The 15,191-nt window shown below is 36.4% G+C and overlaps 1 protein-coding gene across 5 annotated transcripts in view; it reads right to left on the bottom strand.

Annotated features, from left to right (window-relative positions):
* The window catches only part of KATNAL1 (katanin catalytic subunit A1 like 1), an 86,326-nt gene that overhangs the window by 14,747 nt on the left and 56,388 nt on the right, over window positions 1-15,191 (bottom strand). For all 5 annotated transcript variants that reach the window (XM_059143669.1, XM_059143671.1, XM_059143672.1 and 2 more), the window contains exons 7-9: window positions 13,358-13,516; window positions 12,075-12,201; window positions 9,754-9,888 (exon numbers count right to left, since the gene is read on the bottom strand). In XM_059143669.1, coding sequence (XP_058999652.1) covers window positions 9,754-9,888; window positions 12,075-12,201; window positions 13,358-13,516 — 421 coding nt within the window. The remainder of the gene's footprint in view (window positions 1-9,753; window positions 9,889-12,074; window positions 12,202-13,357; window positions 13,517-15,191) is intronic.

Here is a 15,191-nt window from a genome sequence, read left to right as displayed (position 1 = left end):
AAATGGGAGTACCATAAATAAGGACATGGCAGTAAGAAGCAGCATGCATATACCAGAGTCGCTGGGGGGAGTAAGTAGAAAAGTACGAAGGAGGGCTGAGAAAGGCAAATAGACACAATTAAGAAGGATACGGTGTGGACCTACAACTTAAAGAAAGGGGGGAAAAAAAAGGCACTCTGACCCTGATGTGATAGGAAATGAGTCTAAGAGACTCTATGACACTTCAGTGATTTAGGGAGGTTATTCTAAAAGCAAAATATAATTAAATGAAAGGGGCTGAAAAAGGACTACATTAAGCTGAGCCTGCTGCTGTAATTTAGATGCATAAAGGAAGAAGAGACTTAGTGTGAGGCCAGGCTCTAGCTGCGCCTGTTATTTTGCCATTTGTTAACTATGGCAGATTGTATTTACCAAGACGGCTGCAACAGTCTCTCTCATCCCACACGTGCTTCTACAATGTGGTCTCGCCACTCTCCCACCCAGAGGTAGTCTCTTGAAAGTGGTAGGGCTGTAAATGTTGCAACCCAGGGTACAGCAGAAATGACACTACTAAGGCTAGGTTATAAAAAGGGATGCCCCTACCACCTATTCCAGTGGAACATCTGGAGCCCTGAACTACTACGTATGTATGAACTCTGACTATCTGAAAACCCACCACGCCTGGAGCAGCCAAGGCTGCATGGAATGGCCGCAAGGAAGAAAGTGCTCCAGAAGACAAGCTCTGGCTGAGGCATCAGGGGTGCCTTTAGTTTTATCTATTCTCATTTTTATACTTCCTTCCTTTTCCAACTAAAAATTTATTTTCATGGGTTGCTTTGGTTCATAAAATGTCCTCCAAACTTTTTTTTTTACTTTCATATAATCTTTCTTTCCATTAATTTTACCCTAGATTTCTAAATCATTCCTTCAGGCCTCTCATTTTTCTGAGGGTTATTGTTTTATCTATTCCAGACCCTCTGTCTTACCAAATGCACCAGCTCTTGTGAGCTGTCTATTCATTTTCAAGTAACCACACCTTTGTTTCTGTTTTTCTCTGAAAATTGGTGAAAATCTAACTTAAAAGCACTTTGGCCAGAATTTATTATTCCTCATTCTCCACTGCAAAATACCATGGACTAGGGCAGGTGTGGGGGGGTGTTAAACAGGTGATAGGGATTAAGGAGTGTACTTGTTGTAATGAGCACTGGCTGTTGTATGTAAGTGTTGAATCACTATGTTGTACACCTGAAAGTAGTATTACATTGCACTGGAATTTATGCTGTACTAGAATAAACTAACTGGAATTTTGAATTAAAAAACTTGAAAAGAAAAAGTACCATGGAGAACACTAAGATCACATGACACTGTTTTCCCTACAGTTAGGTTAAGTGTATGCCTACCTTCCAACTAACTGCACCCGGAGCTCTCTAAGGACAAGGCTTGTACATCGCTTATATTCCCACAGTGCCTAATAAGTGCCTAACAGTAGAGAGCTAGATAAATACCTATTGAACTAATACAGACGAAAGAAAAAGCTAGACAGAGTGGAGTTCTAATTATGAAACCTGTTTGGATACACATTAGGAGAAAGCAATTTCTCAAGTCCCATGGTCACAAGGTACACACCTTCAGACTAATAATGAGCAAAGAGATAATCACCCAAAAGTGATTATCTATAATGGACATAACGTTTTCATAAGGGAAAACAAGTTTAGAAGAAAGCCCTTCAGTCAGCCAAATCTGTTTTCTTCTCCAATATTTCAAAGAAAGCTAAATTCCTACCTTTGTATCACAAAGCATGTCTTTCCCCCCAATACCTAAGCTCTCCTCAGCAGTTTATAAAATTGCTATCATCGACTATTTTTCCAGTTACTTTTTTCCCTCCCTGTTATGGTGAATTAAAGTTCACAATACCAAAGTTTAAATGATGTAAGTTCAAGTAATAAAACTTTTATTTTCCACCATTAGTATTAATTTCTTATTTATAATCATTGTACACAGTAGTAAAATTAAAACCGATTTCATAGATATATACCAGACAGAATACAGATATTTGGTTTAGAAAACAAGGAAGAAAAAAAGGAGGGGAAAAAAGAGAAAGGAAAGAAACATTAAATCAGAAGTGGTAACAAACTACTCAAATTTCAAACCTTCATGTGGCTAATATGAAAGCAAGCCAGGCAATAAGGAGCTGCTTCTGGGGGTTAGAATATTCCAGGATAGCTTAAAGCTTCTAAACTGAATCACTTTCATTACTGCTTTAAATAAGTTTATTAATATTGTAAGGCCAATCAAAATTTCAGCACTGTTTTAAGAAAAATAACATTTTTCAAGTAATGAGATTTTGAGAATTAATGGAAAGACAATACAAGACAACCTATGAGCTAGAAATCTACCAATTAATTTTATCACAGAGCCTTGAGATATAGTCATGAAAGTGACTAAGGAATATGTTTTAAAAATTAAGTTTTGGGGTCTTTGGGGGGCTCAGTTGGTTGAGTATCTGCCTTCGGCTCAGGTCATGATCTCATGACCCTGGGATTGAGACCTGCATCGGGCTCCCTGCTCACTGGGGAGCCTGCTCCCTCTCCCTCTGCTGCTCCCCCTGCTTGTGCTCTCTCTGTCAAATAAAGAAACATCTTTAAAAAAAGAAAAAAAGTCACAGGTGAGGCTTCCATTTCTGGCCATCACAAAAAAACTGGTACCAGACTTTCTTCGGTAAACACATAAAACAAAAGAGGCAACTGTTTTCATGCATTAGCCAACAGACAGCAAATAACTGTAAAGTAGCTTTTTCTTAAGTTCTACCAATAATACGAGTGCCTGCCAGAACAAAATTCAATACCTTTCAAAGGAAAACAACATAATCCAGACTGCCTACAATGTGCAGCATATAATAAAAACTACTGGACTCATCAAGAAACAGAAAAATGTGATCCATAATTAAGAAAATGAAAAAGCAGCCAATAGAAATTGATGTTCCAGATTTAAGAATCAGCTGAAATAAACTATAAAGTCATATATCAATTATTTATTTCTGAATAAGTTATTACACTAAAACTTATTGGCTTAACATAATAATTTATCATCTTCATTGTTACTGTGTGCATCGGGAATTTGGGAGAAGCTTAGCTAGAACGCTCTCACTTAGGGTCTATGATGGCTAATTTTATGTGAACTTGGCTGGGCCACAGTACCCATACATTTGGTCAAACATTATTCTAGATGTTTCTATAGGGATGTTTTTGTATGAGATTAATATTTAAATCCATAGACTCAGTAAAGCAGACAGCTCTCCATAATGTGGGAGGCCTCATCTGATCAGCTGAAGGCCAAAGCAGAACGAAAGCCAGGTCTGCCCAGAACAAGAGGGAATTCTGCCCAAAGAGGACCCTTGGACTTGCATTGTGACACCAATGCCTCCCTGGGTCTCCAGCCTGCCAGCCTACCCTGCAGATTTTAGACCTGCCAGTCTCTGTAATTTCATGAGCTAATCCATTAAAATAAATCTGTCTCTATATACATGCTCTACGAGTTCTGTTTCTCTGGAGAACCCTGACTAATGCAGGGTCTGTCATGAAATTTTAGTCAATGTACAGGTTAGGCCTACAGTCCTCCAAAAGTATATAACTCACATAACAGGTAAGTTGGTTCCATTGGCTGCTAGTGGGAGACTTTCATTTCTTCCCATCTGGGCTTCTCCATAGGCTATTTGTCCTCATGGTATGGCAGCTGGCTTCCTCAAAAGCATGTAATCTAAGAGAGGGAGAGCCAGGCAGGAACTATCCTTTTTATGATTTAGCCTTAGAAGTCACTTATAGCATCATTCTCCCATATTCTATTCCTTAGAAACAAATCACTAAGTCCAGTACATTGTCAGGGGGAGGGGAACTAAGCTCCAACTTTTGATAGGAAAAATCTCCAAGAATTACAGGAAAAGATAGACAAAACGGATAAAGAGCTGGGGAATCCCAGCAAAGTAACAGAAACTATATTAAATAGCCAAATTAAATAGCTAGATTTGCAAAATATGTTTGAAATGAAAAATACATTGGTTGAGATTAAAAGTAGATTAAGAAATGGCAGAAGAAAGTGTCAATGAACATGAAGATAAATGAACAGAAATTATCCCACCTGAAGAATTAGAAAAAAGATTGAAAAAAATGTAATAGAGTCCAGTGACCTGTGCAACAATATCAAAAGTCCAACATACGTGCAGGATAAATAAAAAAGGAAAATTTTACAGAGTACATCATAGTAAAACTGCTGAAGACAAAAAGATAAACAGAATATCTTAACAACCACAGAGATGGGATGCCTGGGTGGCTCAGTCAATTAACCATCCAACTCTTGATTTCAGCTTAGGTCATGATCTCAGCCCCTCACTGGGCTCTGCGATGGCTGTGGAGTGTGCTTAAGATTCTCTCTCTTTCTCCTTCTGCCCCTCCCTGCCTAAAACAAAAACAAAACAAAGAAACAAAAAAAACCCTGGAGAGGACAACCACTCAAAAAAATTCCAACCTACTTTCTATAAACATATACTACTACATGACCCAGTTATCTGACTCCTAGGTATTTATCCAGGAGAACTGAAAACATATGTTCACACAAAGAATTGAACATGAATGTTGACAGCAGATTTATAACAGTCACAAAGAATGCCCCAAAGAAGAATGGGCTGCAAAGGGACACAAGAAATCATTTCAGGATGAAAGATATATCCTGCATTCTGACTGTGGTATGGTTTCATGGCTTGTATGTCAAAATCAGCAAATTTTAAGTGGATAAAGCTTACTATAGATAAATCATTTTTCAATGAAGTTGATTTTAAAAAACAATAGCTAGAAAGGAAGAGATACATTACATACAATGGTGTGAATGACAGTGGACCTCTCATCAGAAACCAGTGGAGGCCAGATGACAAAGTGACATCTTTATAAGTAATGAAAGAAAAAACGAAACAAAAAACTTTTTCTAACCTGGATTTATTAAAAATATCCTTCAGAAAAAAGGATGAAAGAAAGACACTTCATATAACAAAAACTGAACTTGATGCTGGCATTTCTTAACTAGAAGAAATATTAAAAGAACTCTTCTAGAAAAATGGGAGATGAACCCAGATGGAAATCTGGACCTTAAGATAGAAAAACAGAGCGGTGCGGGTATTAAATATGTAGGCAAACAGAAAACACTACTTTTTTGTGCCCTCTTGGTTGAAGTTTAAGCTGAAAATTTAAATCTCATTATATTGTGGGATCTATATGAATGTAGGTATAAAACACATGACAAAATAGCACAAAGGCTTGGTGGGAGGTGGCAAACAGTTCTTATATTTTACATGAAATAGTACACTTTAAGTCAACTGTGAAAAGTTACAGATGCATACTGTTAATTCCTAGATCAACTGTTAAAAAAAAAAAAGGTATGGGTAAAAATTCATTAAAGGAATTAAAGTGGATACTAAAGTGGATACTAAAAAATAGTGAATTATCAAAAGAAATTAGGAAAAGAGGTACAGAGAAAAGGGAAAATAACAAGATGGCACATTTAAACACCCCCATATCAATGATTACATTGTATTTAAATGGACTAAATATGCCAATTAAAAAGAAGAAATAAACGGATAAATAGCCAGACCCAATTATATGCTATCTACAAGAACTGCACTGCAAATTTAAGGATAGGGTGAAAACTCAAGGAAGAAAGCAGATATATAAAGCAAACGATAAGCAAAAGAAAGATGGTGAGGCTATGGTAACATCAAAAGTAAACATCAAGTCAAAGAATCTAACCAGAGATAAAGACATTTCATAATGGTACAAGGACAAAGAAGATATACCAGTAACTTTATGTACCTAATGAACTTCAAAATGCATAAAGCAAATACTGACAGAATTAAAGCAAACAATAAACAAATTCACAATAATACCTGAAGAGTTTAACAACCCACTCTCTGTAATTGGTTAAAAAAAAAAACAACAGAAAAAAAAAAATAAGTAAAAATCTGAAAGATTTGAATACTATCACACGAACTTGATCTGACCAACAACTATAGAATATTATAATCAACAAGTACAGAATAAACATGCACCAAAAAGACTATATGCTGAATAATAAATTCAATAAAATTTAAAAACTGACATTCTACAGAGTAGTCCCTGACTAGAATGGAATTAAGTTAGAAATTTAAAAAAGGAAAATTAGATTTCTAATTGAATAGTAAAGAAAATATGCTATAGCAAAATCTATGGGATAAAGCCAAAGCAGTGCATAAAGAGAAATTTACAGCTTTAGATGTTTATATTTAAAAAAAGAAGAAGAAAGCTTTAAAATCAATAGTATAAGCTTCTAACTTCAGAAAAAGGAAAGATTATACTCAAAGTATAACAGAAAAATAATAAAAATAAGAGAAAAAAATGTCAATGAAATAGGCAACAGATGGGGCACCTGAGAGGCTCAGATGTTTAAGCCTCTGCCTTCAGCTCAGGTCATGATCCCAGGGTCCTGGGATTAAACCCCACATGGGGCTCCCTGCTCAGAGGAGAGCCTGTTTCTCCCTTGCCTTCTACTACTACCCCAGCTTGTGCTTTCTTGCTCTGTCAAATAATAAATAAAATCTTAAAAAAAAAAAAAAAAAGAAAGAAAGAAATAGGCAACAGAAAAATTACAAAGCAAAAAACTGGGTTTTTGAAAAGATTAATAATATTGACAAATCTCTAGGAAGATGATCAAGAATAATAGAGCTAAAATACAAATGACCAATTTTAGGAATGAAAACAGAGGCTTTACTGTAGATTCTATAGAGAAGAAGAAAATAAAGTATGTAGATTTGTAGTATGTCAACTTAAGCTGTAATTTCACTTCCCAGCATTCACATTGCATAGCTCAGGTTCAGTGTGGACCACATGTCATTATGGGTGAAATTTGAACAGCAGAAATGAATCAACTCAGAAAGTTCAGCACATGAAGTGCATTTGCAGCTCAAGCATACTGTCACTTATCTTCTGGCTTAGATTGCCAGTATGGAGAAGGTTCTGCCAGATTTCCTCCTTCAACTTTTCTGACTCCTTAGCCATGTGTATATTTAATGCGGTTATAATCGGACACCTCAATCCTCAAAGTTGGGAGTCTCAGAAGCCCAATATGAGTTCCAGTCTATCTTCATGGGGTTCCAGCTCATCCCCACAGGTTAAATAATTTGTCCTTGTTTCCACCACTTAATCTTTCTTCCTGATTGCCCTCACTATGGACTTCAGGCTCCAGAACCAGACAGGAAATCAACAGCCTCACATAAACCCTTTAGTCCGCTTGTATGTTTCTATTAGGTCAAATCCCAATTTGAAACTTAGAAGAAATGGACAAATTCTTTGAAAGACAAAGCTTACTTAAGGAAAAACAGAGTGGCACCTGGACAGTGCAGTTGGTTAAGTACCCAACTCTTGGTTTTGGCTCAGGTCCTGATCTCAGGGTCATGAAGCTGAACTACACATCAGGCTCTGCACTCAGCAGGGAGTCCGCTTGGAGTTTCTGTCTCCCTCTGCCCCTCCTACCCCTGCTCTGTCTGTCTCTCTCTCTAAATCAAATAAATCTTAAAAAAAAAAAGAAAAGAAAAGAAAAAATAGGGGTGCCTTGGGCGGCTCAGTCATTAAGCATCTGCCTTAGGCTCAGGTCATGACCTCAGGGTTCTGGGATTGAGCCCTGCATCAGGTCCCTGCTCAGTGGGAAGCCTGCTTCTCCCTCTCCCACCACCCACTCCACCTGCTTGTGTTCCCTCTCTCACTCTCTCTCTCTGCCAAATAAACAAATGAAAAATCTTGAGGGGGGAAAAAAAAAGAGGAAGAAAAAATAGATAACCTGATTAGATAGCCCTATACTTTTTTAAAATCAATGGAACAGAACAGAGAACTGAGAAATAGAACACACACATACACAGCAAAATAATTTTCAACAAAGGTGCCAAAATAACTCAATGGAAAAAGAAAACTCCTTTTAACAAGTAGTGCTCGAACAACTCTCTCTCTCTCTATATATATATATATACGTGTATGTGTGTATATATATATATATACGGAAAAAAATGAAGTTCAATCTCTGATACTACATACACAAAATTACTTCAAGATGGATCATAGATTTAACTATAGCTTCTACAAGAAAAACAGGAGAAAACCTTTGCCCTTTGGGGTAAGCAAAGATTTCCTAAGACACTATAAGTGCTATACATAAAAGAAAAACTTGACAAGAGAACATCACCAAAATTAAAACTTTTGCTTATCAATAGACTTCATAAAGAAAATTGAAAAGCAAACCAAACTGGAGGAAAATAGTCACAATGCATGTACCTGATGAAGAATTATACAGCATTAATAAAACAACAAATAAACCAATTGAAAACTGAGCAAAGGACCTGAAAAGACATTGCACAAAAGATATACCAATGACCAAGAGGTACACAAAAAGGCACTCCACACCATCAGTCACCAGCGAAATGCAATTTAAAGACATAATGAGATAGTATTTCAGACTTAGTAGTATTGACTATACCAAGTGTTGGCAAAGATATGAAAATACTGGAATTCTCATTTGTTTATGGTGAAAGTGTAAAATGGTACAACCATTTAGGAAAACACTTTGGGTACCCAAGGACCCACTCATTCTATTCTTAGCCATATTACCCAAAAGAATAGAAAACATTCATCCATAAAAAGATTTGTACAAGAATATTTATAGCTTCATTCATAATAGCCCCAAACTAGAAATAATTCCAATGTACATCAAAAAAGAAATAAATTGTAACATAATCCTATCAAGAATAAACTACCAATCATGTAACCATATGGATGAGTCTCAAAACATTATGTTGAGTGAAAGTAACAGACACACGAGAGTACAAATGTTATGATTCCATTTATATGAAATTTAATAATAGGTAAAACTAATCTATGTGATAAAAATCAGGAAAGGTAATACTTATTGAGGGTTTGAATTAACTGGTAGGAGGCACATAGAAACTTCCTTGGGTCAGAATATCTTACATCTTGAGTAAGGTATTGATTAAACAGGGATATTCACTTGTCAAAACTCACCAAATTACACACTTAATAGTTATCCATTCAATTCCATGTATATTTTACTTCAATATGAAAAGAAAAGTAGTCACTTATGAAAAGTTCAAATCATCGATAGGATGAAGTTATATTTTTCAAAGCAGTGTATTTTTAAGAAAATCCCAAGAGATATTTTTAGTCACTTAAGATTCAATGAGGACTTTATGGGACCCCTGGGTGGTTCAGCCAGTTAAGCGGCTGCCCTCAGCTCAGGTCATGATCCTAAGGTCCTGGGATCAAGTCTCACATCCGGCTCCTTGCTCAGCAGGAAGCCTGCTTCTCCCTCAGCCTGCCACTTCCCCCCAGGCTTGTGTTCACTTTCTGATTAAAAAAAAAAAAAAAATTAATGAGGACTTTAAATATAAAAGTAAAACTTTAGACATCCTATCAAACTTATTAACATGAATACTGCTCTGAATGGAAGAACTGCTCTGAAATGTAAGGAACTTCAGTGGAGTACTACTGTGGCCTCTCTTCTGATCTACTACAAATTGTTTTGTGATGCCATAAACTTTAAGCATGCCAAAGGATTAAAAGAATTTAATTAAATTTAATTAAAAGGATTTAAGAATGCCAAAGGATTAAAAACTTACAGAAACAGAAAAAGGTAACAGGAAGTAAAAGAAAAAACCCAACATATAGATATAGTAAAAGGAAGGCATCATACCTGTTGGGAGAGGTATATATATCCTTTTTTCTAGTCTCCTTCTCAGAGCTTCATCAATGTCCCATGGGAAATTAGTAGCAGCCAATACCATAACCATTTTGGAAGGATCATCATTCTCTAAAGCTCCTCCAACTCCTATACACAATAAAGGGGAAAGAAGGCATTTTTTTTTTTACAGTCCTTTATTCTCTCATTCAACATTTTTAAACATCTGCCAGAGGCTTTGTCATATGCTCAATGATGAAAATAATGCAGTCCTTCTGACCTCTGTATGGTGGCAGAACCAGACACATCAACAGATGACTATAAACAAGGAGATAATGGAATTCATATAATCTATTACGGGAGTCTAATCCAGTAAGAAAAACCTTCTTTTTTCCTGTAAGAAAATGAGTGTATAGTTGCTCTGAAAAAAAAAAAAAAAAAAAAAAAAGGCATGGGAGATCATGCTGTTTTATTCCTTTTCCAAATCATGAAGTCCCTCAAAAAATTTTTATTTTAGTTGTTAGTCTAATTTATTTTCTCAAGAAGGAAGAACAGAAGAAGGTTCACATTTGCTAATGTACTAGCATACAATCATAATATGGCAGGACATACTGCAATAATTTTACCCTTCATACTTCTAAGTGACTTGGAAAAAATAAACAAAAATCTGAGAAAGAACATAATAATCAGTCACTACTGAAAATATCTTTTCTTTTTATACCAAATCAAACACAAATACCTTGAGTCTACTTTTTCAGAATTAAAGTTTTAGAATAAAAAGTTTCAGGTTACACAATGGGAACTCCAGAAAATGTGCAGTAACAACAAACACTCAAAAACTTTATTGCTAAGAGTTTCTAGTTGTGGCCTGGCTTAACGAGGTAGTGAATTTAAAGCAATCCAGTTCAATATTGTATTTCCTTAACAAATTATTACCACACTCCTGTTTCAGTCATTATCACAAAAAATCAAGCTATCCAATTAATCAACAGTCACAAACACCCCTGGATGAAATTCAGCTAAATTTATAGTCAGTGATATTTTTGAAACATCTAATGTGTTTCTTCTCTAGATCCCTCCCCCAAAGTATAACATAGTCACTTTTTTCTCTCATACTTTAGCATAAACTAACATGATAAACTCATGGAGGGCAAGGACTCCTATTACTCTGTTTCACACATGCCTACAGTGCCTGGCAATGTACACAACACACATGGTAAGTATTCAGTAAGTATCCCCAGTTGCTGTAGAACCATAGCTATTTCCAAACAACACATTCTGGATTTTTTTTTTAACACATTTTACATTTGCCACACAACTACCAGAGTAATAAACCTCTAAAAGCAATTCTGACCCACCACTCTCTTCCTTCATTGCCATTTCTTTGTCTGAATAACGTCTGCCAAAGTTTCGAAGCCCAACTCGGCTGTTTCCTTCCATGACTCCCTTAATCTGGGTGGTACGTCTCCTCCCGTGTTTTCACCACACCTAGATTAGTTCTACCACACAATTTTAAAATGCATTATTGTTAAGTTGCCTGCTTCCCAACTAGATCAGTGGTTCTACTCTTTGGCTTCAGGATCTGTTTGTACTCTTAAAAAAAAATTACTGAGCTCCAAAGAGCTTCTGTGTGTGTGGATAATTCATCTATCAATATTTACCATTAGAAGTTAAAACTGAGAATTTTTAAATGTATTAATCCATTTTAAAGTAACAAATCTATTCTTTGTTAATTTAATATAAATAACATTTTATGAAAAATAACAGTTTTCAAAACCAAAAAAACAAATTTAGTAAGAAGAATGGCATCTTCTTACATTTGTAAATCTCCTTAATGTCTGACTCAACAGAGAACAGCTGGATTCTCCTATCTGCTGCTGCTTTCCATCTATTATGACAACCCAAATGTCTTCCAGCCTCTGAAACACTCCACTGTATTCTCGTGAGACACTGAGAGTGAAAAAGGGCAAATAATGTCTTGATTTTATCATGAAAATGGTTTAGCCTTCACAAACCTTTTAAAAGGGCCGTAAAGACCCCTGGGGCCCTGGACCACATCTCTGAAACCTCTGCAGTCCTAGTAAGATCCTTACCAGCCATGACATTCCTTTTCTTTGTAACCTCGGAACCTGAAATGGCATGTGATTCATAACACATTTGCAGTAAATACTATCTGAGTGCATGAGCAAACTGAACAAACAGGTGGAGAACAAATGATTACAAATAAATTCAGGCTGCCTTCCAGTCCACTCACTGAGAATTTCCACAGTATGAATTGACCCAAAATTCACAAAGGAAATGAAACAGTTTGGGGACAGTAATTAAATATCAATTACCATCCATCTGAATGAGTAGTTCAGACTTGACTCTGCGACTTGCCTCATGTTCATCAGAGGTTCCTCTTCGACTACAGATAGAATCTATCTCATCGATGAAGATCGTGGTCGGCGCATAAAATCTAGCCTTTGTAAAAAACATTTTAAAGCAACCATTCAATGAACTCATAAAATAATCTGAATTTTTAATGCCATTTCCTCCTCCTAAAATAATGCTTTAAAAAAAGAGCAGAAATTTCTTACTGCTTTATTGCCACCGTTTAACTACTGACCAAGATTAAATCGTTTATATCAGAAAATGGAAATTTCAAAGAATAAAAGTTAGATGGTTGGTGAAGGTGGGGGACAGATACATGGGGGTTCATAGTACTATTTTTGTACTAACTTTTGTGTTTGAAAATCTCCGTAATCTAAATCTTCTTAAAGATAAATTATCAATCTCCATCTTCAAATATATATTCTTAAATAACTACTGCAAGTCCCTTCCGAAAAAAGAACAAACTTTTATGACAGATAAACTTCTGATTTTTAAATTAAATACTAAAATACACCCTGCTCAACCAGTTCATTAGAAATCCAGAAATATCAGGAAGCCTGGGTGGCTCAATTGTTAAGCTTCTGCCTTAGGCTCAGGTCATGATCCCAGGGTCCTGGGATCAAGCTCTGCACCAGGCTCCCTGCTCAATGGGAAGCCTGCTTCACCCTCTCCCACTCCCCCTGCGTATGTTTCCTCTCTCACTGTGTCTCTCTCTGTCAAAGAAATAAATAAAATCTTTAAAAAAAAAAAAAAAAGAAAGAAAGAAAAAGAAATCCAGAAAAATCAAACCACACATATTTCTAAAGTGTCTTCTACCCTTTCTGGATAGGATGCCAAAGGGCTTTGTCGTACCTCAAAGAGAAAGATACACTGAAAACACATCAACTACTTCACAAAACCCACCACTCCATACCTTACTCATGTGTCAAGATGGAACTATTCAACTACATCTCCATTTGCCCTTTTAAAAACAGGGCACCCTGGGGCACCTGGGTGGCTCACTGAGTTAAGTCTCTGCCTTCAGCTCAGGGTCCTGGGATCATGCCCCGCATTGGGCTTCCTGCTCAGCAGGGAGCCTGCTCTCCCCACCCACCCTCTGCCTGCCTCTCTGCCTACCTGTGATCTCTTTCTGTCAAATAAATAAATAAAAATCTTTAAAAACAGACTCCCTAGACGAATGGATGTAAAAGGGGTATCATTTGCCTACACAATCAGTTCTTTGAAATCTGAATATATAGTCACTCACCATTTCAAACAACAGACGGACTAACTTCTCAGATTCACCTCTATATTTAGATGTCAGTGTAGAAGAGGAAACATTGAAGAATGTTGTGCCACATTCAGTGGCAACAGCTTTAGCTAGCATAGTCTTACCGGTGCCTGGGGGTCCAACCATCAGTACACCCTGAAATTTCAAAAGATGTATTAAATGTTTTAGCAGATTAAAAAGCATTCTCATAAGGTATCATCAGCTATTGATGTACATAAAAATGTTCCCATCAAAAGATTAACTCAACTGTCACATTAAAATCACAGTGTATTTGACATAAGTATCATTTCATAGATTTAAAAAATGACTGATTTCACAAAATGTCTCAAATCAGAGGCACTTAGAGGTGGGCTAACAAAAGAGCCAGGCAATAAGAAATCTTCTGATACACTGAGAAAGAACCTACCCAATTTTCTTAATAAAAGTTGGAAGGACGTAAGTATGTGTAGTCTTGAGCATGGCTTAACAGTGACTACTCTGTTTAAACATAATGAAAATAAGATATTTTCTACCACATATTCCTTGACCTCCTAAGGGACAAAACCTGCCTTCTACAACACATAATACACAGTTTTAATCAAAAAGTAGAGATCCGGGACACCTGGGTGGCTCAGTTGGTTAAACTGCTGCCTTCCACTCAGGTCATGACCCCAGGGTCCTAGGATCGAGTCCCACAAAGGGCTCCTTGCTCAGCAGGGAGCCTGCTTCTCTCTCCCCCCTGCCTGCTTGTGCGCTCACATGCGTGCTTTTTCTCTCTCTGACAAAATAAATAAATAAAATCTTTTAAAAAAAAAAAAAAAAGGAGAGATCCACCTATTAGTTAATAAGGTAACTAAAATCCAGTGGCAATTCAAGCATAATCAATTCAGCTAGCATTTTATCAGCTTAATGTGCTAGACAATTAACAGTTCATATAAAATAGTTACTGATGAAAGAACTACTAAACACAAACTAAAAACTAAATCTTAGTTACCTCTTACCTTTGGCAACATACAAAGTTCTTCTGTAAAAATAAATCAATAAGGAGTAAAAGTTATTCAAGAACACCAGTCCTCTGGTGTTGAAGGCTACTGGATATTCAATACTCAGTATTTTCTTCTTCCAATGGAAATTCAAATACATAGTTAACACTACATTTCTTTTGTATATTGGTTGGTGATCTTTAAAAGAATTCTGTCCCATTTATTAATTTAATTTAATAAGCTCCTGGGGATTTAAATTTTGAAAACTATGCACACATAAAGTTTCCAAATTCAGAAACTGTCCAAACCCTTTCCTATTGTGAAAATTAAAGGAAAACGCCTTTAAAATAGAGCTGCAAGGCCAGAAGGGGGAGCTCTTGTGTCCTACAACTCTTAGTCAATTGCAAACCCTACTGGATGAGACCAGCCTTACAAGTCTACATACACTACATTAGATACTTTACCAGCCAGGCATGAGGAAGAAAGGTTTTTCTCCTCCCTGTGGCAACAATGAGAGAGTGTCAAAACCAATGGGAGAGTGTCAAAACCCAGCCAATGAAAAACCACTATACTGTAACCTCAGACTTTACTCCAATAGATTTTTTCTTTTATTACATCCCTCCTAATTTCCCCTTTCCTCTATAAAAATCTTCTCCTTTGCTCTCCAAACTTACGTGTGGTTCTGCCATAGCCTGTGTCCCAAATTGCAATTCTCTGCTATTCCTAAATAAACCCATTTTTTGGTGATAAAATAACCAACAGATTTATTCTTAAAGTTAACACTAGGTATAAAATTCTGACACCTAGAAAGAGGATTTGAAACACTACTTATATAAAAAATTTTTTGC

The sequence above is a fragment of the Mustela lutreola genome, chromosome 13 (genome assembly GCF_030435805.1).
Source record: "Mustela lutreola isolate mMusLut2 chromosome 13, mMusLut2.pri, whole genome shotgun sequence".
Taxonomy (NCBI): Eukaryota; Metazoa; Chordata; class Mammalia; order Carnivora; family Mustelidae; genus Mustela; species Mustela lutreola.
Note: the sequence above shows the minus strand (reverse complement) of the source record. Positions and strands in the feature narration are given on the sequence as shown.